The 23,083-nt window shown below is 34.5% G+C and overlaps 1 protein-coding gene across 1 annotated transcript in view; it reads right to left on the bottom strand.

The window, feature by feature from the left end:
* Positions 1 to 258: 258 nt before the first annotated feature.
* The window catches only part of LOC143240445 (ATPase family gene 2 protein homolog A-like), a 46,741-nt gene continuing 23,916 nt past the window's right edge, over positions 259 to 23,083 (bottom strand). Inside the window, 7 exon segments of the mRNA XM_076482880.1 lie at positions 259 to 462; positions 2,397 to 2,561; positions 2,892 to 3,018; positions 14,931 to 15,064; positions 15,815 to 15,954; positions 15,957 to 16,023; positions 17,626 to 17,780. Coding sequence (XP_076338995.1) covers positions 286 to 462; positions 2,397 to 2,561; positions 2,892 to 3,018; positions 14,931 to 15,064; positions 15,815 to 15,954; positions 15,957 to 16,023; positions 17,626 to 17,780 — 965 coding nt within the window. The 3' untranslated portion in view covers positions 259 to 285.

Raw genomic sequence — 23,083 nt, 5'->3', positions numbered from 1 at the left:
TCAGAAAAGTGTTAACTTTTGTTCTTAAAGAGCTTTTCCACTGGCCATAATTGAAAATGTTCAGTATGTCCCAAAGGCCAATTATGTTGACTTTTACCACAGTTCTTATGGATTAAAAGATAAACCAATAAAGTACTTTAGCCTGAATTGCAACTTTAAGTAATTGTTAACATGTGACAGACTAGGGTGGAATAACTTAAGCCCTATCATAAGAATATTGTAAGTTAATTGTTTAAACTTCTCCAGTAAATAACTAAATTTGATAATATTGTATACGTTATTTATTTACGAAGTCCATACATCTTTTTCTGTATAATATTTTTCATAGAAACGTATCATTTCAAGTGATGACCTAGGTTGAACAGCTCTTAAAGCACTTAAAAAATGTTCCCATTTTATACTTTGACTTGTGATGTCTTCTTCAAGTGCTTTCATTGCTGCTTCATGACAAACAGCAACAATCTAAAAAACAAACAGTTTTGGTTTTTATATGAAAATAACATAAGTAATTTTTAGTTGAAAATATAAATAGATAATAAATTGAATTTAATTATAATTCTACTATTACATGCTAGAAACGTTTTTACCTTCACATATAGTTTAATCAGTTACTACAAACAACATTAAAGTAATTAAATATTGAAAAATGCACACAACATACATATATTATGTTTCTCATTAAGTAATTAGTAGAAGATTATAATCACTCATGTAAGTTTGACACAAGTTATTGAAGACATTAATAGTATCATTTAATTTTTATTTTCAAACTAAATCTGTAACATTTACACATTTAACAGCAAATTCACAAATAAATAAATACACATGGAGAAATGTGTGGGAGAAAATAACTGATTTTAACCTGAGGACTTTTCTTAAGTTGAATAAAACTTTGGTTTTATAAAATGCTTTAATTGTTCTACAAAGTTTCACAAGATAGTTTTTCAAATTAAGTATTTAAAAAGTTTCTCTTTGTACTATTCTAAGAGATGTTAATTTCCTCAAACTCACAACAATGGTTAATGCTCAGAAAGGTAAGTTACATTACATTAATGTTTAAAACTACTATTATTTCATACACAACTCTATATATTAGTAAGGAATATATGAAATAATCAGGTGTGACTGTGTAATCTTCTAATTAATAAGTTCTACTATAGTAGTACAATGTAAGATCAAATTTAGATAATCAAGTGTTTCCTCATAGTGTAATCTGTCAATCAGATAGTACTATATTAGCAAAATGTAAGATCAAATTTAGATAATCTAGTGTTTCCTCATAGTGTAATCTTTCAATTAACAAATTGCACTATAGTAGCAAAATGTAAGATCAAATTTAGATAATCCAGTGTTTCCTTACAGTGTAATCTGTTAATTAACAAGTTGTACTATGGTAGTAAAATATAAGATCAAACTTAGATAATCTAGTGTTTCCTAATGGTTTAATCTGTTAATTAGCAGGTTTTACTACAGCAGTAAAATCCATAATTAAACTAAAGATAATCTATAGTTTTCTGATGGTTTATTCTGTAAATTAGCAAGTTTTACTACAGCAGTAAAACCAACAATCAGTTAGGTAATCTAGTGTTTCCTCACAGTGTACTCTCTTAATCAGCAAGATTTACTACAGGAGTAAAATCCATTATCAATCTTATATAATCTAGTATTTCATGATGGTGTAATCTGCTAATCAGCAAGTTTAACAACAGCAGTAAAATCCAAAATCAAACTTAGATAATCTAGTGTTTCCTCATAGTGTAATCTGTCAATTAACAAGTTGTACTGTAGCAGCAAAATGTAAGATCAAATTTAGAAAATCTAATGTTTCCTCATAGTGTAATCTGTCAATTAACAAGTTGTACTGTAGCAGCAAAATGTAAGATCAAATTTAGATAACTTAGTGTTATCCGATGGTATAATCTGTTAATCAGCAAGTTTTACTACAGCAGTAAAATCCATAATCAAACTTATATAAACTAGTGTTTCCTCATGGTATAAACTGTTAATTAACAAGTTGTAGTATAGTAGTAAAATATAAGATCAAATTTAGATAATCTAGTGTTTCTTGATGGTGTAATATCTTAAACATCAAGTTTTACTAGTAAAATCCATAATCAAACAGATAATCTACTGTTTCCTGATAGTTTAATCTGTTACTTAGCAAGCTTTACTACAACAGTACAATCCATAATCAAACTAAAGATAATCTATAGTATTTTCTGATTGTTTATTCTGCACGTTAGCAAGTTTTACTATAGCAGTAAAATCCATAATCAATCTTATGTAATCTGTAGTATTTCCTGATGGTGTAAACTATTAATTATCAAATTTTACTAAACTAGTAAAATCTAAGGTAAAATGTAGATAATTAACACAAAAAAATTAACAGTTCTTACTTCTGCACCCGAGTATCCATTAGTTTTCTCCACTAAAACTTCCATGTCGATTCCATCAATAATGGGCATTTTTTTCAGTCGTATGTTGAATATTTCTCTTCTTGTCTCCTCATCCGGAAGTGGAACGTACATTATACTGTCTAAACGACCTGGTCGAAGCAGGGCCTAAACAACAGTAATTTTGGTTTCTAAGAAATTCCTTTGTAACTAGAGAAGTGTACTCACAAATTGATAACCTATTATAGTTCAAACTTGAAAGCAACAGAACAGGTGAAACTTCATCTATATAATTCAAATGTGAATTAAAACAAATTCAACATTCAAATAGTTTATACACTACTTAAGTTAAGTATTTAAGTAAGTTATTTCACTTACACTTTTTTGTGATTTATTTTTCTAAGGCTAGCTTACTATAAAACATTCCTATCTTTTCCATTTATTTTGCATATTAAACAAAACAGTTTTGATGTGTTGTACTTATAAATTAATGCATACCTTGTCAATCATATCAGGCCTATTGGTAGCAGCTACCAACAGAACACCTTGCAACTGTTCTATGCCATCAAGTTCAGTCAACAACTGAGCTAGTACTCTGTCTCCTACGTTATTTCCTCCACTTGATCTATGAAAAAGACACCAAATAGAGAGATATATGGATACTTACTATAACCTCACACACACGAGAGAGACAATCTTCAATATATTATCTATACATTAATGTATTTATCACAAATACTTTGGTAATTAATAATATGTTTCAAGTCATGACAAGTCCTATTTTATGAGAAAAAAATTATTTATTAAATGCATATACATTTACTAGTATATTTGAAAAATCAATCTGACAAACAATACTTAACTTACAAATGTTTGATGTTTTAATGTCTTTAATTAAGAAAAAAGACGTACACTAACCAAAGTTTCACATAACTAAAAAAACAGATTTTCAAATATAAAAACACATTACAAACAGATCTTAACACTGGACTCTGTAAAGAATGATCCCAAGCTGTTAAAAACATTATAGTCAGATCATAACACTGAACTCTGTAAAGAGTGATCCAAGCTGTTAACATTACAGCCAGATCATAACACTGAACTCTGTACAGAATGATCCTAGTTGGTAACAACATTACAGTCAAATACTAACACTGAACTCCATACAGAATGATCTTAGTTGTTAGCAACATTACAGTCAGATCATAACACTGAACTCTGAACAGAATGGTCCTAGCTGTTAGCAACATTATAGTCAGATCATAACACAACTCTGTACAGAATGATCATAGCTGTTAGTCACATTACAGTCAGATCCTGACACTGAACTCCATACAGAATGATCTTAGTTGGTAACAACATTACAGTCAGTTTTTAATACTGAACTCTGTAAAGAATGATCCTAGCCATTAGCAGCACTACAGTCACATCTCAACACTGAACTCTGTAAAGAATGATCCTAGCCGTTAGCAGCACTACAGTCAAATCTTAGCACTGAACTCTGTACAGAATGATCCTAGTTGGTAACAACATTACAATCAGATCATAACACTAAACTCTGTAAAGAATTATCCTAGCTATCATCAATATTACAGTCAGATCCTAAAACTGAACTCCGTACAGAATGATCCTAGCTGTTAGCAACATTACAGTCAGGTCATAACAGAACTCTGTACAGAATGATCCCAAATGGTAATAACATTACAATCAGATCATAACACTGAACTCTGTAAAGAATGCTATTAGCTGTCAGCAGCATTACAGTCAGATCCTAACACTGAACTCCATACAGAATGATCTCAGCCATTAGCAGCACTACAGTCAGATCTTAGCACTGAACTATGTACAGAATGATCGTAGCTGTTAGCAACATTACAGTCAGATCCTAACAATGATCTCTGTACAGAATGATCCTAGCTGTTAGCAACATAACAGTCAGATCCTAACAATGATCTCTGTGGAGAATGATCCAGCTGGTAACAACGCTTAAGTCAATTTGTACATTAAACTCAATGTGAAAAGGTTGAATCTGTTACTTCTCGGTTCAAATATGTTACACAAAAATAAAACAAACATTTTTGAAATAGTCACATATTTATACAATATTTAGTATCTTGTAATACACTTTGTGAATCTGTATATTCCTGTCACTTTCCCCAGACAGTCACAATATAACAACTAATATTTCTGTAACACACTTAATGATTATTTGTACCATGACCACCTTCTACTGGTTACAACAACATCAAGGCCAGTATTTCTGTAACACACTTCACAATTATTTGTACCATTACCACTTTCTACAGGCTGTAACATCAGCAGGATTAATATTTCTGTGACACATTTCATGGTCATTTGTACCATGACCACCTTCTACAGGCTGTAACATCATCAAGGCCAGTATTCCTCTTTCACACTTTATGATTATTTGTACTACGAGTACCTTCTACAAGCTGTAACATCATCAGGGCTAGTATTTCTGCAGCACACTTCATGCTTATTTGTATCATGACCATCTTCTCCAGACAGTAACATCATCAGGGTCAGTATTTCTTTAACACACTTCATGATTATTTATATCATGAATACTGGTATATGCTAGAAGAAATCAATTGATCAGCACACCACAAATAAACCTTGATAAAAACAGTGTTTAACACTCAGTGATGTCGAGAAAACCGACTTGTAGAGAAAAATATATATGTAAAAACAGCTTGTTTGGATTGAGAAAATATTTTACGTAGAGGAGCAAACAACGTTTTGACCTTCAATGATAACCTGATGATGACTGAAGAAGGTCGAAACGTTGTTCACTCCTCTACGTAAAATATTTTCTCAACCCAAACGAGTCGTTGATTGATTGATTGATTTAGTGTTTTATGGCACAAAGCAGCTAGGCTATCTGCACCAAACGTCCAGTAAAAAGGTAAAAATAAATTAAATGTAGTAAAATACATAAAAGGAAATGAAGGTAAAACAAAACATCATTGAAAAACAGAAAAAGTATAAAATCAATGTTGACACCTAGTCTACAATGTAAAGAGAGAAAGCAGAGTAAGAAAAGTTGTAAAGGAATTTCTCTAGCAAAATGGTAATGATCATAACCTGCCAGGAAGACTAACAGGTAAGTACAAGAACTACCGTCAGTCACCTGAAGTTGGCCTTTCCAGTCCTGGTTCCAGGTTATGTTATCATAACAGCCATTATCAAAAGGTAAACTAAGAAAAGTGTGAAAAGTCATATAGCAAAATCGTAATAAAAATTAGCCAAATGTCCTGTAAAAAGGTAAAAGTAAAGTAAATGTAGTAAAATTCGTAAAAGGAAACAAAGGTAAAAGCAACACAGCAATTAAAAACAGAAAATTGCATAAAACCAATGTTGACATCCAGTCTACAAAGTTGTAAAGGACTTTCTGTAGCATAATGGTAATGATCATAACCCACCAGGAAGATTAACAGGTAAGTGCAAGAACCACTGTCAGTCACCTGAAGTTGATCTTTCCAGTCCTGGTTCTGGGTTATGTGTCATTATGGCCAGTACTAAAAAGTAAAGTAAGAAAAGTGTTAAATGACATGCAGCAAAAGTGTAATAACAACTCGCCAGGACGAATAAGGGGTAGTTCAAACAGCAGCGTTAGTCACCTGAAGTTGGCCTTTCCAGTCCTGGTGTCGAGTTATTTAATGTTCTGGCCATTTTACAATGTCAAATTGAACTAGAGAGATTGAGACTCTGAAAAGGGAACCACAATTAAAAAGGTGTAATGAATAAATATCAAACACTTAAATGAAGTTAAAGAGATTAACAGCCATTAAAAAACTAAAAACTTCATCAAGGTGGACAGTGTCACCACCACCAATAACACTGTCCAATGTTACAGACAAACTCTGGGACAGAACATGTTTAAAATATTGCCGTCGTTGAGAGTTGAAAGAAAGTAAAATGAGGCTTACAGTGATTTGAGTGTTACACAAACTACACACTGGTGCATCAGTTCCAAATAAAAGAAAACGATGAATTAAAAAACTGTGGTCAATGCTTAGTCTAGTTAGAACAACTTCCTCCTTCCAAACCTTATGGAAGCTAGACGGCCAAAATCCAATATAGGGTTTTATTTGAAAAAGCTTGTTGTCACGTTGCTCACTCCAAGTGGACTGCCAGCTGGCACGGAGCCGAGCCCTGAATACAGGACCACAGTCCATGTACAAAATAGGCACAGTGGTGATAGTGCCAGAGCAGATAGATTTAGCTGCCATGTCTGCAAGCACATTCCCGCAAATACCAACGTGGCCTGGTATCCAGAAAAACTGGATAGAAGTAGATGTTTATGAGAAATTGGCCAGTCAGTTTTGAATATCAGCGAGAACATGGTGTGAGCCAATGTGAAGTGAGTCCAAAGCCAGCAGAGAATTAAGAATCAGTAATAAATAGTGCAGTCGGAGTACTGCTCAGCTTCAGTATGATCCAGGGCAAGAGATATGGTATACAGTTCAGCAGTGAACACAGAAGCTGTAGAGGGAATTCTGCATGCAACCACCGAACTGCAACAAACCATGGCAGAGCCCACAGAGTCACCTGATTTTGAACCATCCATATAAATTGGAAAAGAAAGATGTTTGGTAAATAAAAGACTGTACTTCCAATCGGGAGTATCTGCCTTTTTCAGATGACTTAAAGAAAGGTCACAAATTGGGGGCTGTAATAAGCCATGGTGGGATGGGCTGACCAGTGGATTCAACAACGTTTTCCAAGGACAGACCCAATTCATCCAATTGAGCCTGGATGTGAAGGCCAAAAGGAGCAATGACAGATCCTCTGTTTTGAAAAAGTAAGGCCCACTGAGGAAGGAAAACACATCCCCAAGTGGGATGCTTTGGTAAGGAGCAAAGTTTCGAAGAATACAGTAAAGACAGTTGCAAACAGCAAAGGTGCAGAGAAGGTTTGTGAGATTCCACATATAAGCTCTGAACTGGGGAAGTGCAGAAAGCCCCAGTGCAGAGTTGAAGTCCTTGATGATGAATGGGGTCCAGCATCTTTAAGGCCGAGGGTCTGGCAGAGCCATAGACCACTGATCCATAGTCGAATTTTGAACGAATAAGAGCACAATATATCTTTAACATAGAACATCGATCCGCTCCCCAACTGGCAGTAGTTGCTTTAAGTGTGGTATAAAGGTCAGCTTATGGTCAAAGATAAGCCCCAAGAACTTGGTCTCAGGGACTACTGGCAGTAAAACTTCACCGATACGGAGTTCAGGATCAGAGTGGATACCCTGTTGGCGGCAAAAGTGCATGCAAACGGTTTTAGAGAGAGAGAAATAAAAGCCGTTTGCCGTAGTCAATTCAGTACACGATTGAGGGCAGTTTGTAGTTGCTGCTCAATATATCTCATGTTCGACGACTGACACGAGATGTGAAAGTCAACATAGAGCCCATTTGCAACAGTAAGAGGGAGTTGTTCAGTGATGGCATTTATCTTTATACTGAAAAGTGTGACACTCAAAACACAGCCCTGAGGGGCCCCAAGTTCTTGTACAAAAGAATGGGAAAGTGTCGAACCCACACGAACTTGGAATCTCCTGTCCATAAAAAATTTTTAATAAACATGGGTAAATGGCCACTTAACCCATATATATGGAGGTCTAGCAAAATGCCATACCTCCATGTTGTGTCATAAGCCTCGAGTCTCGATGGGCAAGAAGGTGGAGGAACAGGCAGAATTGCTACATACCTGGCAAAAGCTTACACCTAGAGTATCGGCAATGCCCAGGACATCAGCTACCTCTTGGCCATCAGAGAGTAAAATGGAGAGGGAGACAGAATTGTAGTGCCCACTGACCTTTTGAATCCTGTCCCATATGACCTTGGAACTGGTGGTAGAAGATATGCTAGTTGTGAACTTAATCCAAGATTCCTTCTGGCTTTGACGTCTTACCCACCTAGCATGCACATGTGCCCGTTGGAAAGCGATGTGGTTTGAAAGTGTGGGATATCTACGGAAAGTATCCCAGTCCCGTTTTTGAGCCTTCTGTGCCAAGTGGCAAGCAGGATTCTACCACGGACGAGGATATCATGGAAAACGTGTCGAGGTTTTAGGAATACACCGAGCAGCTGCTTGTATAATACAGTCACTTACAGCTGCCACACAGTCATCGATTAATGGCTGATTCACGATGGCAGGATCAAGTTCTGCAAGAGCAGTGAAAGTGGACCAGTCTGCCTGATCCAGCTTCCACTGGGGCACATGGTTAGGGTGGCATTGACCACGGCCAGTTTCTCTCAAAAGTATAGGAAAATTATCACTGCCCAGCAGATTATTGTCAACCCTCCATGAAAAATGGAAAAATAATGAAAGGAAGCAAACCGAGAGATCAATAGCGATAAAGGACTGACTAGGTGTGTGAAAATAAGTGGAAAAACCAGCATTGAAAAGAGAAAGATTGTGATGAGAGAGCATACGCTCTACAAAGCAACCCCTCCTATCAATAACAGCACTTCCCCAGAGGGGATGATGTCCATTAAAGTCCCCCAGGATTAGAAATAGAAATGGCATCTGTTCAACAAGAGCATTAAGGTCTGATTGATTGTATGTCTCTCCAGGGGACAGGTAGAGAGAACAAACAGTGATGGTATGACCCAAGGAAACAGTGATGGCTACAGCCTCCAAAGGTGTGTTGAATGACAAAGACAGGGTGGGCACATGCTGATCAACAAATAGTGCCACCCCTCCATGTACTCATCCATCACACAGCCTGTCCTTTCTGTACAGAGAAAACTGATGAATGATGACTGTATCAGCAGGTTTGAGAAATGTTTCTTGTAAGGAAAGACATACAGTATGGTAGGAAGCAATCAGTGTTTTGATATCATCCAGATTAGAATGTAAACTTCGACAGTTCCATTGTATCAAGGTGGCCATTTTTAATGATGGGTAGGTGAAGTGGCTGGAGAACCCTTCTGTTTACGACCACGTCATTTTTCCTTACTGTCCTTATTCAGAGGAGGTCTATCGACCTCCATGGATCCTGCCCTGGGTCAATTGGGCAGGTCTTTGTTGTTGGAAGGGATTCCAGTGACTGAGGACACAAACGAATGATTGTTTTGCATCGTGGGGTTGGAGAAAAAGATGTATCAGAAGAAATGCCTGTATTTGAAACTGAAGGATGTGGACCTTGAGATTTGTTGGACTGCATGGGAGGAACAGAGATGAGTGTAGAAGTCGATTCATCAACCTTTTTAACCATGGAGGTCAAAAGGCTTTTCATCTGTTTTGAAAATGATTCTCTTGGAGGTACAGGGAGATCTGTCTGCACTCCCACTGTAGTTGTGGAATGAAGTGCAGCAGCATATGTCCGAGATGGAGTGGTGGACAGCAATTTCCGAGCTTCAGGATAACTAATGTTATGGGTCGTTTTCAAACGCTGCACCTCTTTTTCCTCCAACCATTTTGGGCAAGAACAAAAGTGGGAAGGGTGGGAACCATTGCAGTTGACACAATGTGGGTCCGTGTGACACTCATTGGCATCGTGGTCCTTGCCACCACAATGGCCATATGTCAGGGAATCACAACAGGATGTCTTTGAGTGGCCAAACCTCTGACATTGGAAACATCAGAGAGGGTTTGGAGTGTACGGCTGTACCCTGCAAATTATATAACCTGCCTTGATGGTGGCAGGTGCACGTGGTAATGTAAATGTCAAAACGAGAATATCTGTTGGCAGTGTAACTCCATCTTTGTTAGCGGAGATGTGCCTCACTGCAGAAACTCCTTGAGTGGAGAGACCAGCAAGAATCTGATTCGGGGACGTTATTCAACTCCCTCTCAACAATAACTCCTCGTGATGAATTCAAGGTATCATGAGGAGTAACCTCAATAGGTACATCCCCAATTGCCTTTGAATTCAAGAGGAGTTCACTGTGTTGGGATGTGGATGTTTCAACCAATGTTTCCAGATCAAAGCTTCTTTACTGACTTTAGAGAGCCAGCAAGTCCATCTAGTCCCTTTTGAGTAAAAAAGGGGGACATTTGCCCTAAAGGTTTTTCTGAAGGAGAATGTAATATAAGAAAATGGGTACAGGTGTTACAAGTGTTGAAGATTACTGCTCAGAGTCTTCAAGAAGTGGTTGTTTACCTATTGACTGTTTTTTACTATTTTATTTAAATTTTTTGTTGGAGGATCCATAGGAAAAAGGGAAAATTTCGGTACCCACTGACCCCACCCACCATGGAGCCCTACAAGGGGATGCACTACAATGTTATGCAAGGACATTGCAGTAACGCCAGGGTTTCGTGAGCACTACACCCAAACACCAGCATCAGACACAATGTCCACAACACCCGTTGAGAACTTCCAACACTGGTACTTGGTTGACTCTAGCCCAAGTGGAACAGCCGATTGACCCAAGGGGGGCCACCCAAAGGCCACCCATCTACAGGAATTCAAGGCCAAAGTGGTGTGTTAAGGTTGGACCCCTCAACCACCAAAATCCTCTCGTCCCCTTCATGAGTCGCCACACACAGCAAACATGTGGGTGGATGTTTAGATCCCAGAGGAGGTAAACTGAAAGAACAGAACCTTCTCTGGAAGGTCCCCTCACAAATGAGTCGTTTTTACATATATAGTGTTTAACACTATATATTAAATTTTTTTATCGTCTATGACCCAGAAATCCATAGATAATTGTCAGTAGAGCAGTGAGCCCACATAAAAGCTTTATGTCATGCTGGTTACACTCTCATACAAATTGCTACACACTTGAAATGTTCCCTCAAAACTGTCAAGTACATCCTAGAGCATGAGACTGAGACAAGTAAATTTGAAAATAGGAAAGGAAGAGACAGAACACCTAAACTCAATGATACTGATGTTAAGTATCTTTGTTCATGCAACTGTCAGAACAGAAGGAAGACTGACATTGATCTAAAGCATGAAATAAACAACTATGTACCAAATGACAAAAAAATGTCCAAATCTACAGTATCAAGAATGGAATAGTTGGTTGTGTAGCAGTTAAAAAACATTTACTTTGATAACCAAATATTGTCAAGAAACTGAAATTTTCTAAACCGTAAAAAAAGTACACTGTTGATGATTCATGGTATACCAGTAGTTTTTATCTCAGAATGGCTGGTATAGGTTTTTCCCTTTTATTAAAAAGCAAAGAAAATGTTTCAAACTTCCTTGGTCATCTTCATATTAACAAAGAAAGTCTGCAACTGACCGTTGCCAGACACATCTTACGGATGAGAGTACAAATGAGTACGAGATTGTAGAGAGTGTCATTGTTGGATGTTAGGTTATTAATTAGTATAGGTATAAAGGTGTTTATTTATATTGGTTTAATTTTGCTTTTACCTGCTGAATAAGTAGGATTTCTTTGATTTTACATTTGTTTATATTTGTATCCATACTTAATATCTGGGTGTTTTCTATGGTTATATTGTGTTTATTTGATTTGCAGTGTTCAAAAATGTGTGAAGGTGTTTTTTGTGTCCTTTAAATCTAGTTTCCATTTTTCTGCTTGTTTCTTAAATATAGAAGTCATGGCAGTTGTTGCACTGTATTTTATAAATTATGTTGGTGTTGTGTTTGTCAGTGTAGTTTTACAAAGTGTGGACTTTAGTTTTTACAAGCTTTATGAATAAATTTAGTGTTTACTGGAATGTTGTGTTTTGTTATAACTTTTTTTTCCAAATGTTGCTTATTTCTTTGCTAATGTCAGAAACACATCTAACCTTTGAAGAAATTACTTAGCCTCAAAAGAAATTGATGTAGTCATAAAAATTATGCAATAACCCTGACACAGTCCTGATCTAAACTCAACTGAACTGATCTGCAATTAACAGATACAAAAATTCACAAATCAAACGTTACTCCAGAGAATTTTTACAGGAGTGTATCAGAGACACTTTGAGTAAAATCCCAAAGAACATTTTCATTAAATATGTTACAACAATGCCTGAAACACTATCTCCGGTTACTAGAAAAACACTGTCTACAGTTATTAAAAATAAGCAGTCTACAGTTATTAACAAAAGAACTGTCTCTAGTTTTTAAAACAAGCACTGTCTGCAGTAATTAAAGCAGACACTGTGTACAGTTATTAAAAATACTTTCTCTAGTTATTAAAAGAAATACTGTCTGTACTTGTTAAAACAAATACTGTCTGAAGTTATTAAAACAAAGTGTCTACATATATTAAAACAACCACTGTCTGTAGTTATTAAAAGTACATTAACAATTATTAAAATAAGCATTCTCTACAGTTATTAAAACAAACCCTATCTATAGTTATTAAAACAACAACTGTCTGTAGTTATTAAAACAAGCACTGTTATTTAAAGAAACACTTGTTAAAACAAACACTGTCTACAGTTATTAAAACAAACACTGTCTACAGTTAATAAAAGAAGCACTTTTTGTGGTAATTGAAACAGAGACTGTCTACAGTTATTAAAACAAGCACTGTCTACACTTATTAAAAAGCACTGTATATAGTTAGAAGAACAAACACTGTCTGTAATTATTTAAACAAGCACTGTCTACAGTTATTAAAACAAAATATTCTGCATTTATTAAAACAAACACTGTCTGTAGTTATTAAAACAAGCACCGTTATTAAAAGAAACACTTAATAAAACAAGCACTGTCTACAGTTATTTAAACGAGCACTGTCTACAGTTATGAGAGCAAAGTGTTTACAGTTATTAAAACAAAGTGTCTACAGTTATTAAAGCAAAAGGTAGACATACAAAACATTTAAATGTTTGTGAAACCCAAGCACTTCAATCGAGTTCTCTTGTACTAAATATGAATAAAAAAAAACATTAAATGTTTGATCAGTGATTTACCTTCCATTGTTCTTTAAATGTATCTTGAAATCTAATTTCTTACTCTATCCAAACACTTTTGCACAGTACTATATATACCCATTTTTCTCCATCACAACTTTTATTTAATATTTGACTAATTTTATTCAATGGTCTGTAAATGGCAATAAAATTTTGGTTTTATTTTTTTAATATATGAAAATTTGACATAATATGCCTGGGATATATGGTAAAAACCATGATACACCTGGGAGATATGGTAAAAACAACATTTCTTTTATTTATCAAATGTTGATTTTAGTTTATCTTGTTGTTCAACATTTATTGTTACGTTTTCTCAAGGCTGTATCAACAACATGAGGCAAGAAACCTCCATCTAGATGTTTAGTAAATTCATGTTTTAAACCTGCTGAATTACAACATGGTTTTAAAGACTTGCAAGGATGAAAGTAAAAACTGATATTCTTTATGACTTTAGGTGATATGGTTCTTGGTGTGGTGGCATGATGACTGAAAAATGTTTTAGACAAATTGTAGTTTCTAACTTATTTAGGTTTCCTTAACATGTGTGTCCACACATGGTAAACTGTTGTTTTCTTCACCTGCATCTGCATGAGTAAATAAGTAATTAGCAAAGTTCTCTTTACCACATTGCCACACCATAAACTTGTCACTGACATACTTAATCCCTATTTCCAGTTTAAATCTGTAAATCATCAGTATTAAACCTATTCACATACAGATCCCACAACACAAGAAATAACAATAGCTAAGCCTTCAGTTGGATTATAGATTTTATTATTTATTAAAATAATAGTTTCCAACACAAATTTCTGTTAAGTTTAATGTGTCTAAAGTTTCAACAGCTGGTATACTGCTTATATGTAATTTGTCTTCAAAAATAACTGACAGATATAGCAAGAATAATAGAAAGTACTTATACCACTAAAAATTCCAAAAATTTTGTTGAACAAATGTGTCAAGTGAATATAAATAGCAATGACAGACTTTTATCTCTTGATATTGTATTAGTATTCATGTAAGTACTTATTGATACCTATTAAATAAATACTTTAATTGTGTTTTATATTTGTAGAAGTTTTTTTCAGTTTTAACCTGTTAATAGTCAGCTGTAGCTGACTAAAGACTTGTCATTCTGTTAAGAGAAGTTGGTTTTTGGTTTTTTACTCTTAATATAGTAGCATAACATGCCTGAAAAGAAATCGGATGAAATCATAATTATGGGATTTGTTTTCTTCTTATTTATAATAAATAAGGAATTATCTGTGTAAATTAAAAAGTATACATTTTCCAAAACAACAAAGAATTCAAGAATCAAAAAAGATTCATGCTTTTCTGAAAATAACAAAGTCACAGGTAATTGGATACAAAATTTAAGTATGCATTTAACTGTACTTTTCCTCTAATTTTAAAATTATAATGAAAAATACAATTGTATTTCTTATTATTTGCAACTTTAAAGTTTTGAGTACAGATTATTTCAAAACCATAATTTCCAACTTAAAATGACCTATTTGGAAGATGTGTATGATTAAAAAAGTTAACCTTGGATAGTGTTCTAAGTAATTACAATTTTCATACAGTAATATACTTGTGAACAAAAGATGTCAAGCAGGTCAATCATAATAATTTAAAAAATTGTTTTAATTTTCCAGACTAGAAAACCCAAAGAAAGCAATACAAACATACCCTCCTCTTTCTGCAGCTAGAGCATCTATTTCATCAAAGAATATGATAGATGGAGCCACTGATCTAGCCTTACGGAACAATTCTCGAACAGCTCGCTCTGATTCACCTACCCATTTATTAAACAGTTCTGGACCCTTTCAAAGAGAACAAATAAATAGCAACATTTTTGTAGTAGATTCATATAACACAGTGAAAAGAAGTTATTACAAAAAAACGTCAAACTTGGAGGGGAAAAACATTTTAATAAATACATTTGAACTTAGTATTTTTGTTAACAGATGTTATTTGAGACTTGTAAAGCAAATTACCCATTTAATTTATATTCAACAAAGATACCAATTATATAGTGAATTTCCAGGAAAATGAAAAAAAGTTAATAATAACAAAATATGAAAACATTACGTTCTTTCAGATGAAATAATGAAACAACTAAAATTTAGGGAGAAAAACAATATGTGTTCTCCAAAAAGAATTTTGATAATATTAACCTTAAAAAATAATCAATAAATATGTTTCATAAGCATATGGATATTTTAAGATACTCATTGGTATTTCAAACACTGAGCCAAACATAAACTATATGTCAGCAATGTGTACTTAAACTGTAAAAATATCCTCCAGTCTGTAGCACTGTTGATAAAATATAAGTCATAGTAAGGTCTTGATATTCAGTCAGAAATGAGAAGTCAAAGAGTTGGTGATCCGTATCGTTAACTTGCTGCTTTTCCTCTAGTCTGTTAGTTCAAGATTAGGGACAGCTATGCTTAGATAACTCATTGTATAACTTTGTGCAAATATTTTGAAAGAACCAATTCTACATCTTTTAAGAATATTAACAAACACAATATTTTAAGTTCTAAACACATCAAACAGTAAGTTCATACCTTGATAGCAATAAAATTTAATTCACTTTCTGTGGCAAGTGCCTTGGCTATCATTGTCTTAGAACAACCAGGAGGACCATACATAAGCAACCCACAAGGGGGTTGAATTCCCATTCTAGAAAAGGCTTGTGGATGTTTCAAGGCCACTCTACAGCTTGTTTCAGTTTCTTTTTTACTTCTGCCATACCTCCAATATCTTCCCACCTAACCTGCTCAACAACAACAAACAAATAAGAAAAAGTTTGTATGAGTCACAAGATCTTCCCACTTCAGTAACAAGAAGTAAGAAGTTTTTATTTGTTATACCTTCCTCATCTTCCCACTTAACCTAGCCTGTTCTGTAACAAGAACCAAGTGATTAAAATTTTTGTTTGTTATACCTTCCTTATCTTCCCACTCAACCCATCAAGTAAGAAGAAACAAGTGGTTAAAATTTTTAAATATCAGACCTCCAACATCTCCAAATAACACTAACCACAATCTGTGAGCACCTAACAGGTGTGAAGTTCACACCTGCATATCAAAAGTTAATTTACCTGTAAGTAAATTCTTGTCATCTCTCTTAGATTCAAATAATGTAGCTACGATTGAGTGCATATTGTTAAGAAATGACTGAACTGCTGTCAACTAACGTGTTAATCAATAATTTACCAATTATATTAAATGATTTAATTTTATAATTGAAGGACTACTGCCAGTTCTACTTGAAGAATTTGATATAATTCAGTACTAAAAGATATTTGAGCTGTCTAGATACAACAAAATATCTTAATATAAATATCTTAATATTAAAAGTATTTTAGTGTTTGAATCTCAATGTCAGAGTCAATTCTTTACTCTAACTGTAAGTTTCCTCAAGTTAGTGACTTACATGTTCCACTCGTGACTGTACCCTTAGATTTAACATAAATAAATTGTGACTGGTAGTAATAGTCAAAGCTCCAATGACTAGCCTTCACACCTGACCATCCCACAACATGTAGTACTCCACTATTTCTAAATACAAATATGTAATATTCTACTATTCCTAAGATATTGATATGTAATATTCCACTATTCCAAAGATACCGACATGAAATATTCCACTATTCCAAAGATACCGACATGAAATATTCCACTATTCCTAAGATACCAACATGTAATATTCCACTATTCCTAAGATACCAACACGTAACATTCACTATTCCTAAGATACCAACACGTAACATTCACTATTCCTAAGATACCAACACGTAACATTCACTATTCCTAAGATACCAACACGTAACATTCACTATTCCTAAGATATCAACACTTAACATTCACTATTCCTAAGATACCAACACGTAACATTCACTATTCCTAAGATATCAACACTTAACATTCACTATTCCTAAGATACCAACACATAACATTCACTATTCCTAAGATACCAACACATAACATTCACTATTCCTAAGATACCAACACATAACATTCACTATTCCTAAGATACCAACACATAACATTCACTATTCCTAAGATACCAACACATAACATTCACTATTCCTAAGATATCAACACATAACATTCACTATTCCTAAGATACCAACATGTAACATTCATTATTCCTAGGATAATATTATGTAATATTCCACTATTTCTAAAATACCAACATGTAACACTCAACTATTTCTATGAGATCAATATATAATATTTCACTATTTCTAAGATATCAACATGTAATATTCCATTACTTCTATGTAATATTCCATTGTTTCCTATATGTATTACATATTTCAGTGATAACTACATGTAATATATCACTAACTGTAAGTGTAATTTTGCCTTACTTTTGGTACTTCAATATTCACTTCTCTCATGGCACTAGGCTTGACACTCTTGAAGGCAAACTGTAAATCTTTCATTGTAATAGCAATCTTTTCCGACATCTGGTTGTCATCAATCAAACCATGTTGCAAGCTACTTCTGAGGGCATGTAAACCAGCTAAATGAGATACCAATATTAACTTGTCAAGTGGCTTTTATGAGGGAAAAAAATGTAACTTATCAAATACAATGCTGCAAAGAAATTGCTTTCCGACAAATTCTAATGCCTGGAAGATCAGGGTCATTGCAGTAAGTGGGATGTTTGTAAAAGTAGTGAAGAAGCAGAAAACATAAAGATCATTACATGTTTTATGAAGTTTTTCAACACATATAAAGTAAGTGAAACTATCCAAAGAAAGATTTGTAGATTTGGATGTAAGAGGCAATGTAGTATATTCTTCTCTTTTTTTTTTTTATAAAAAAGAACATTCCAGTTGGATTGAAAAACCTGCACTTTTTTTTACCTATTGGCAGTACAAAATGTAATACAGCAGTAAATCATAAAATCGAAAATGTAAGTTAATTTACCCAAGACATGACAAAAACTGAAAAAATCAACAAAAAGATTTATAATTTTCCTATACTGATATTTCTCGGAGGTACTTCCCTTTACTTAAAAAATTAGCCTATATGCAAACTTTTTCTTTACACATGCTGCAAGACTTCTGGAATTATGATTCCAATATGTCTGTCATGTAAATCATTGTGTGTCACCTTTCCATCAATAACAGCATACCACACTCACGTGACACATGTGACTCCCTATAATCACCTCTACTAAACTATCAACTTTGAAGTTTGGTAAATAACAGAAGTACCAGAGATGTGTGGGGAGGAAGGAGAGAAGTGTGAGTGGAGGGATGTACCTGTGAGAAATACATTGTAGTATATGATAATTATAACTGTCAATACTGTACTTCACTCACATTACTAGCTAGAATCCGAAACTGATTAGGAGAAAGGACCACAGAGAGGTAAGAAAGTGTCCAAATGATATCTCTGTGAATGAGAGAGTCAGACAGATCTGAAGAGGGGAACTACACCTCTTCTTAGTCAGGTATACTCTTTGGTCGGGCATGAACTGTATAAGATATCAGGGTAGAAAATGAGAGAGCCACATCCGAAAGTGAGAGATAACGTGGTTGGAAAGTGATCCCAAGCACAGAAATATAAAGTAACTCAAATCCACAATGAATAAAGTGGATAAACAAGGATGTGCACCTGGGTGTAGAGTAGCTAAGGCATGATGAACCATACTTGTTAAGGCAACTGCATCCATTTTCAAGTGTTGGAATGCTATCTTGTTCTTTACAAATAAGATTACTAAGAAGGTACATTGTATCATTATTCTGTGCAAAATCTCAGATACTTTTAAGACCAAAATACAACTTAGTTACTGACTTGATAAATAACAGTGGAATTCTATGATGTTGATATACTAATTTATGATTTTTGGTTATTCATCTGTATATATAAAAAAACTATGAAAAATTATTTCATTTCATATACCCTACATGTTAAACTTAATGTCTTAGCAACCTATGTCAAGCAATAACTAGGTATAAAAGTAATAACTAGAGTAGATAATTGTTTGCTTTACTTCTTTAATGTTCTATGTTTTAACACTCCTACGAAAAGACGTTTCTAGTCCTGATTTCTCCAAGCCCGTTCCCCTGGCTGTGGTTTTGCTAGATACTAGATAGGGACAATGGGAATCTCATTAATCCATTCATTAATGGATTTAAATGGCAATTTCATTTAAATACAAAATTATTAGCCTAATATTAATAACCTTTCAAGTTGCTCTGGGGCCTATTAGGCCCCACTTTTTGTAGGAGTGTTAAGAAAAATGTACATGTATTTCTATATAGTAATAATATGTATACATATATAATGTATAATAACTGAAATGTGACTGTATATTACAAAATACTTGTCTACAAAAAACCAAATATGACAGCTGACCTTATAAAGGTAAATTCTATGCGACTGGATACGGTGATGAAAAAAAAACCTACTCACCTGACAGAAAACATAAAGTGCAGAAGGGAACCTGAAGTGTAGGGTATGAAACTGGTGCATCATCCCATGATGGATGAACCAAAGATATGATCCAAACCATGCTGAGCCAGAAATATGCAGATAAGCATTGGTGACGTCAATCTTGGACATACATTATCCTGGGGAAGGTGAGATAAGACTCCATGGTAAAATAGAGGTGGTAAACGAAGTGACTGAGGTTGGGAAAATCAAAGACAGACCTTAAGTACCTGGTTTTTTTGGGAAAAACAAATACAAAAAAGTAATATCCTGGTAAATGATGGGCAACAGGTTCAACAGTCTGTTGAATGAAGAAATCCTAAACCACCTCTGATAGGTGCTGATCAACAATGGGATCCCAAGTTGAAGGGAAGGAAATGGGCATGGGGACAAGGGAAGTGTGGCAAGAAATGGGATCTCAAATCCTTCTGATAAAACTTCAAGAACCCAAACATTCTTGATGAAAGGTGCTATTGATGAATAAAGTCCAAAAGTCAGGCTCCAACCAGATCAGAACCCATTGGTAGTCACTAAAACTGTTGGTAACATATCACATGCTGTTAAGTAAAACATCAAGCTGTGGTACCTAGAAAAAATGGAATGGGTAAGTGTTGGAAAAGGGAAAGAGGGGAACCAGAACTGGTGCCACACGTGGCTCCAAAAAAGTGAAGCCATATGTAACTCCCACAGAGAAAGTGCAGATAAATGGACCCTTGATAATACATCTTCTCAACACGGAAAGTCCCAACAACAGAGAAATGACATATAAGAACCCAGAGCTGAAGACAACGTATGACGCAAGGAAGAAAAGGATGTCCCTAGAAAATTCCTCAGGATTTCTGTAGAAAAGTTTCAAACACGATATAATGAATTTTGGAAATGTACTACAAAAACATCATAAGGGTAAGACATAGGCAGGAAAATTTGACATAGGTTAAATTAGCAAGGAATTTGAGGTCCACCCTCCAAATGGGTAAAACAGAACCCAGCTCTTGCTAGTCAAGATAAGGATAGTGTGCATGGTAATAACTGAGGGTAGACTAATCTAAAGCCCAAAGGGAAGGAGGCACACTAACGCTGTTATGTAATTTCGAGGCAAATTGTTCAGCATGGACACAATTTACAGAGGAATGGGAAAAAACCAAATATGGTTGGTAATAATGTTCATGTGGTAAGGAACGATGCGAGTCATAAGAAATTGGAGCAAGTGATAAAACATCACATGCCTGAGAAATAACATCTGAAAAACTGAGGAAGGCCAAACAGAATCTTCAGGAAAGGTATGGGAAGGCATAACAAATTCAAGAGGTAGAAACAAGTCAAAGTCCTCATCAGCCTACAAAGGTTCCACAAGTTCAGGTGGAAATGGAGCAATGTATGGAGATAAAGGTTGACTCACATAACTTTCAATTTCCATGGGAGTAAACATAGGCAAATCTCCTGATGAGTCACAAGTATCTGAAGCCTGTGATAAGGCACCAGTTGAAACTGAGACACCTGAAGTGGTGGCACTAACTTTGAAATGAATGTTTCAATACTCAAAAATGTGAACATACTAAATAAACATGATTAGAATTAGATTCAACAAATGTCACATTCACAAAAACTGGGTATATTAAAAAATTATGATCACTTTGCAAAAACAATACAGCAATAACTGAAATACAAAATAAAGGCATCTGAGTACAAGGGTTACTGAACAAGAAGTGATAACTCAGTAGAGACACATAGTGGCAGTCACATACATCATGTGAGTGTACTATGCTCCTGATGGTGGAGAGGTGTATGTATGATGATTAGCATGACAGACACATTAAATCACTTTGTTTGAATAAGCCAAACAGAAGGCATGTGGGAAAAAAAAAAAAAAAAAAAAAACTTTACATATAGGAGCAATGAATGAGAAAAGCTATTCATGCAAGTGGAAGGAAGTCCTATATTGAAAAACACATTCTAACAAAAGCTAAAGAATAACTAGTGACGACAGACATCACACGGCATAAAAAAGAAGAAACACCTTGTAGAAGATTAATATATATAATATACAAACCTTAACAATTTTAAAGATAAAATAAATAGAGAACATTATAACAGTTTCTGATCTCTGTAGGATTAAAACAACAGTAATAAATAATTTACCAAATCTATAAAAATGCCTTTCAGAATTATGAATCACTTTAGAAGGATAATCAAAAAAAAATAATCTGTTCACTGCAGTTACTAATGTTAATACAAACTGGTGTAGGTTATCATCATAACTAAAACAAACTGGTGGAGGTTCTGTTCTTAAAGAAACTGGTGTAGGTTCTCATTATATCTAAAACAAATTGATGCAGGTTGTGATCATATCTGAAACAAACTAGCAGAGGCTGTGATCATATCTGAAAGAAGATGGTGAAGGCTGTGATCATATCTAAAATATACTGCTGTAGGTTGTGATTATATCCAAAACTGTTGTAGGTTCTGTTCTAAAACAAACTGGTGTGGGATCTGGTCATATCTAAAAGAAACTGACGTATGTTGTGAACATATCTCAAGCTGGTGTAGGTTGTGATATCCAAAACAAACCACTGTAGGTTGTGATCATACCTAAAACAAAATGGTGTTGTGATCACATCCAAAACACACTTGAGCCAAGTTTTCATCATACCTCAAAGAAACTGGTGTAGGTTCTAATCATATCCAAATATCCAAAACAAACTGGTGTAGGTTGTGACCACATCTGAAACAAACTGGTGTAGGTTGTGATCACATCTAAAACAAACTGGTGTAGGTTGATCACATCTAAAACAAACTGGTGTAGGTTGATCACATCTAAAATAAATTGGTGTAGGTTGTGATCATAATGTACCCTTTGTTCTGAAACTGAAAAAGATTCCACTTCATGCAATCTTTTTTTTTTAAGTGTACTTTTATTCTAAATCATATTTCTATTAACTAAAATTAACTATGTACTTTTTCTACTTGAAGTTTAGATCATAAAAGTAAGGAATTATGAGAAAGGTACTTACAAAACTATAAAACTGTATTAACAGCTTATCATCATTCAGCTATAATACAAAAGGTATCTCCTAAATATGACAACCACATTAATAACTTGTATTTTAGTCTTAATCTTTGAAAATTTAACTAAATTTTATAATTTGTTTCTTTGGTTTTTTCTTTTCTGAAGTTAATTAAAATTTAGCAAGTTCACATTTTCAAAAACTGGAAATATAATTCCAACAATACTTACCTCCACTCACACTTATAGCTATTACTCAATCTCCAATATTTCTTTCTTTTACCACCAATGTTTTAGTCTGATTTTTTCTTGATTGCTTCAGTCATTCATACCACACTCAACTGCTCTTTGCACTATTTTTTGTCCTCCTGTAGGAC

This window comes from Tachypleus tridentatus, chromosome 13, assembly GCF_004210375.1.
Source record: "Tachypleus tridentatus isolate NWPU-2018 chromosome 13, ASM421037v1, whole genome shotgun sequence".
NCBI classification, from domain to species: Eukaryota; Metazoa; Arthropoda; class Merostomata; order Xiphosura; family Limulidae; genus Tachypleus; species Tachypleus tridentatus.
Note: the sequence above shows the minus strand (reverse complement) of the source record. Positions and strands in the feature narration are given on the sequence as shown.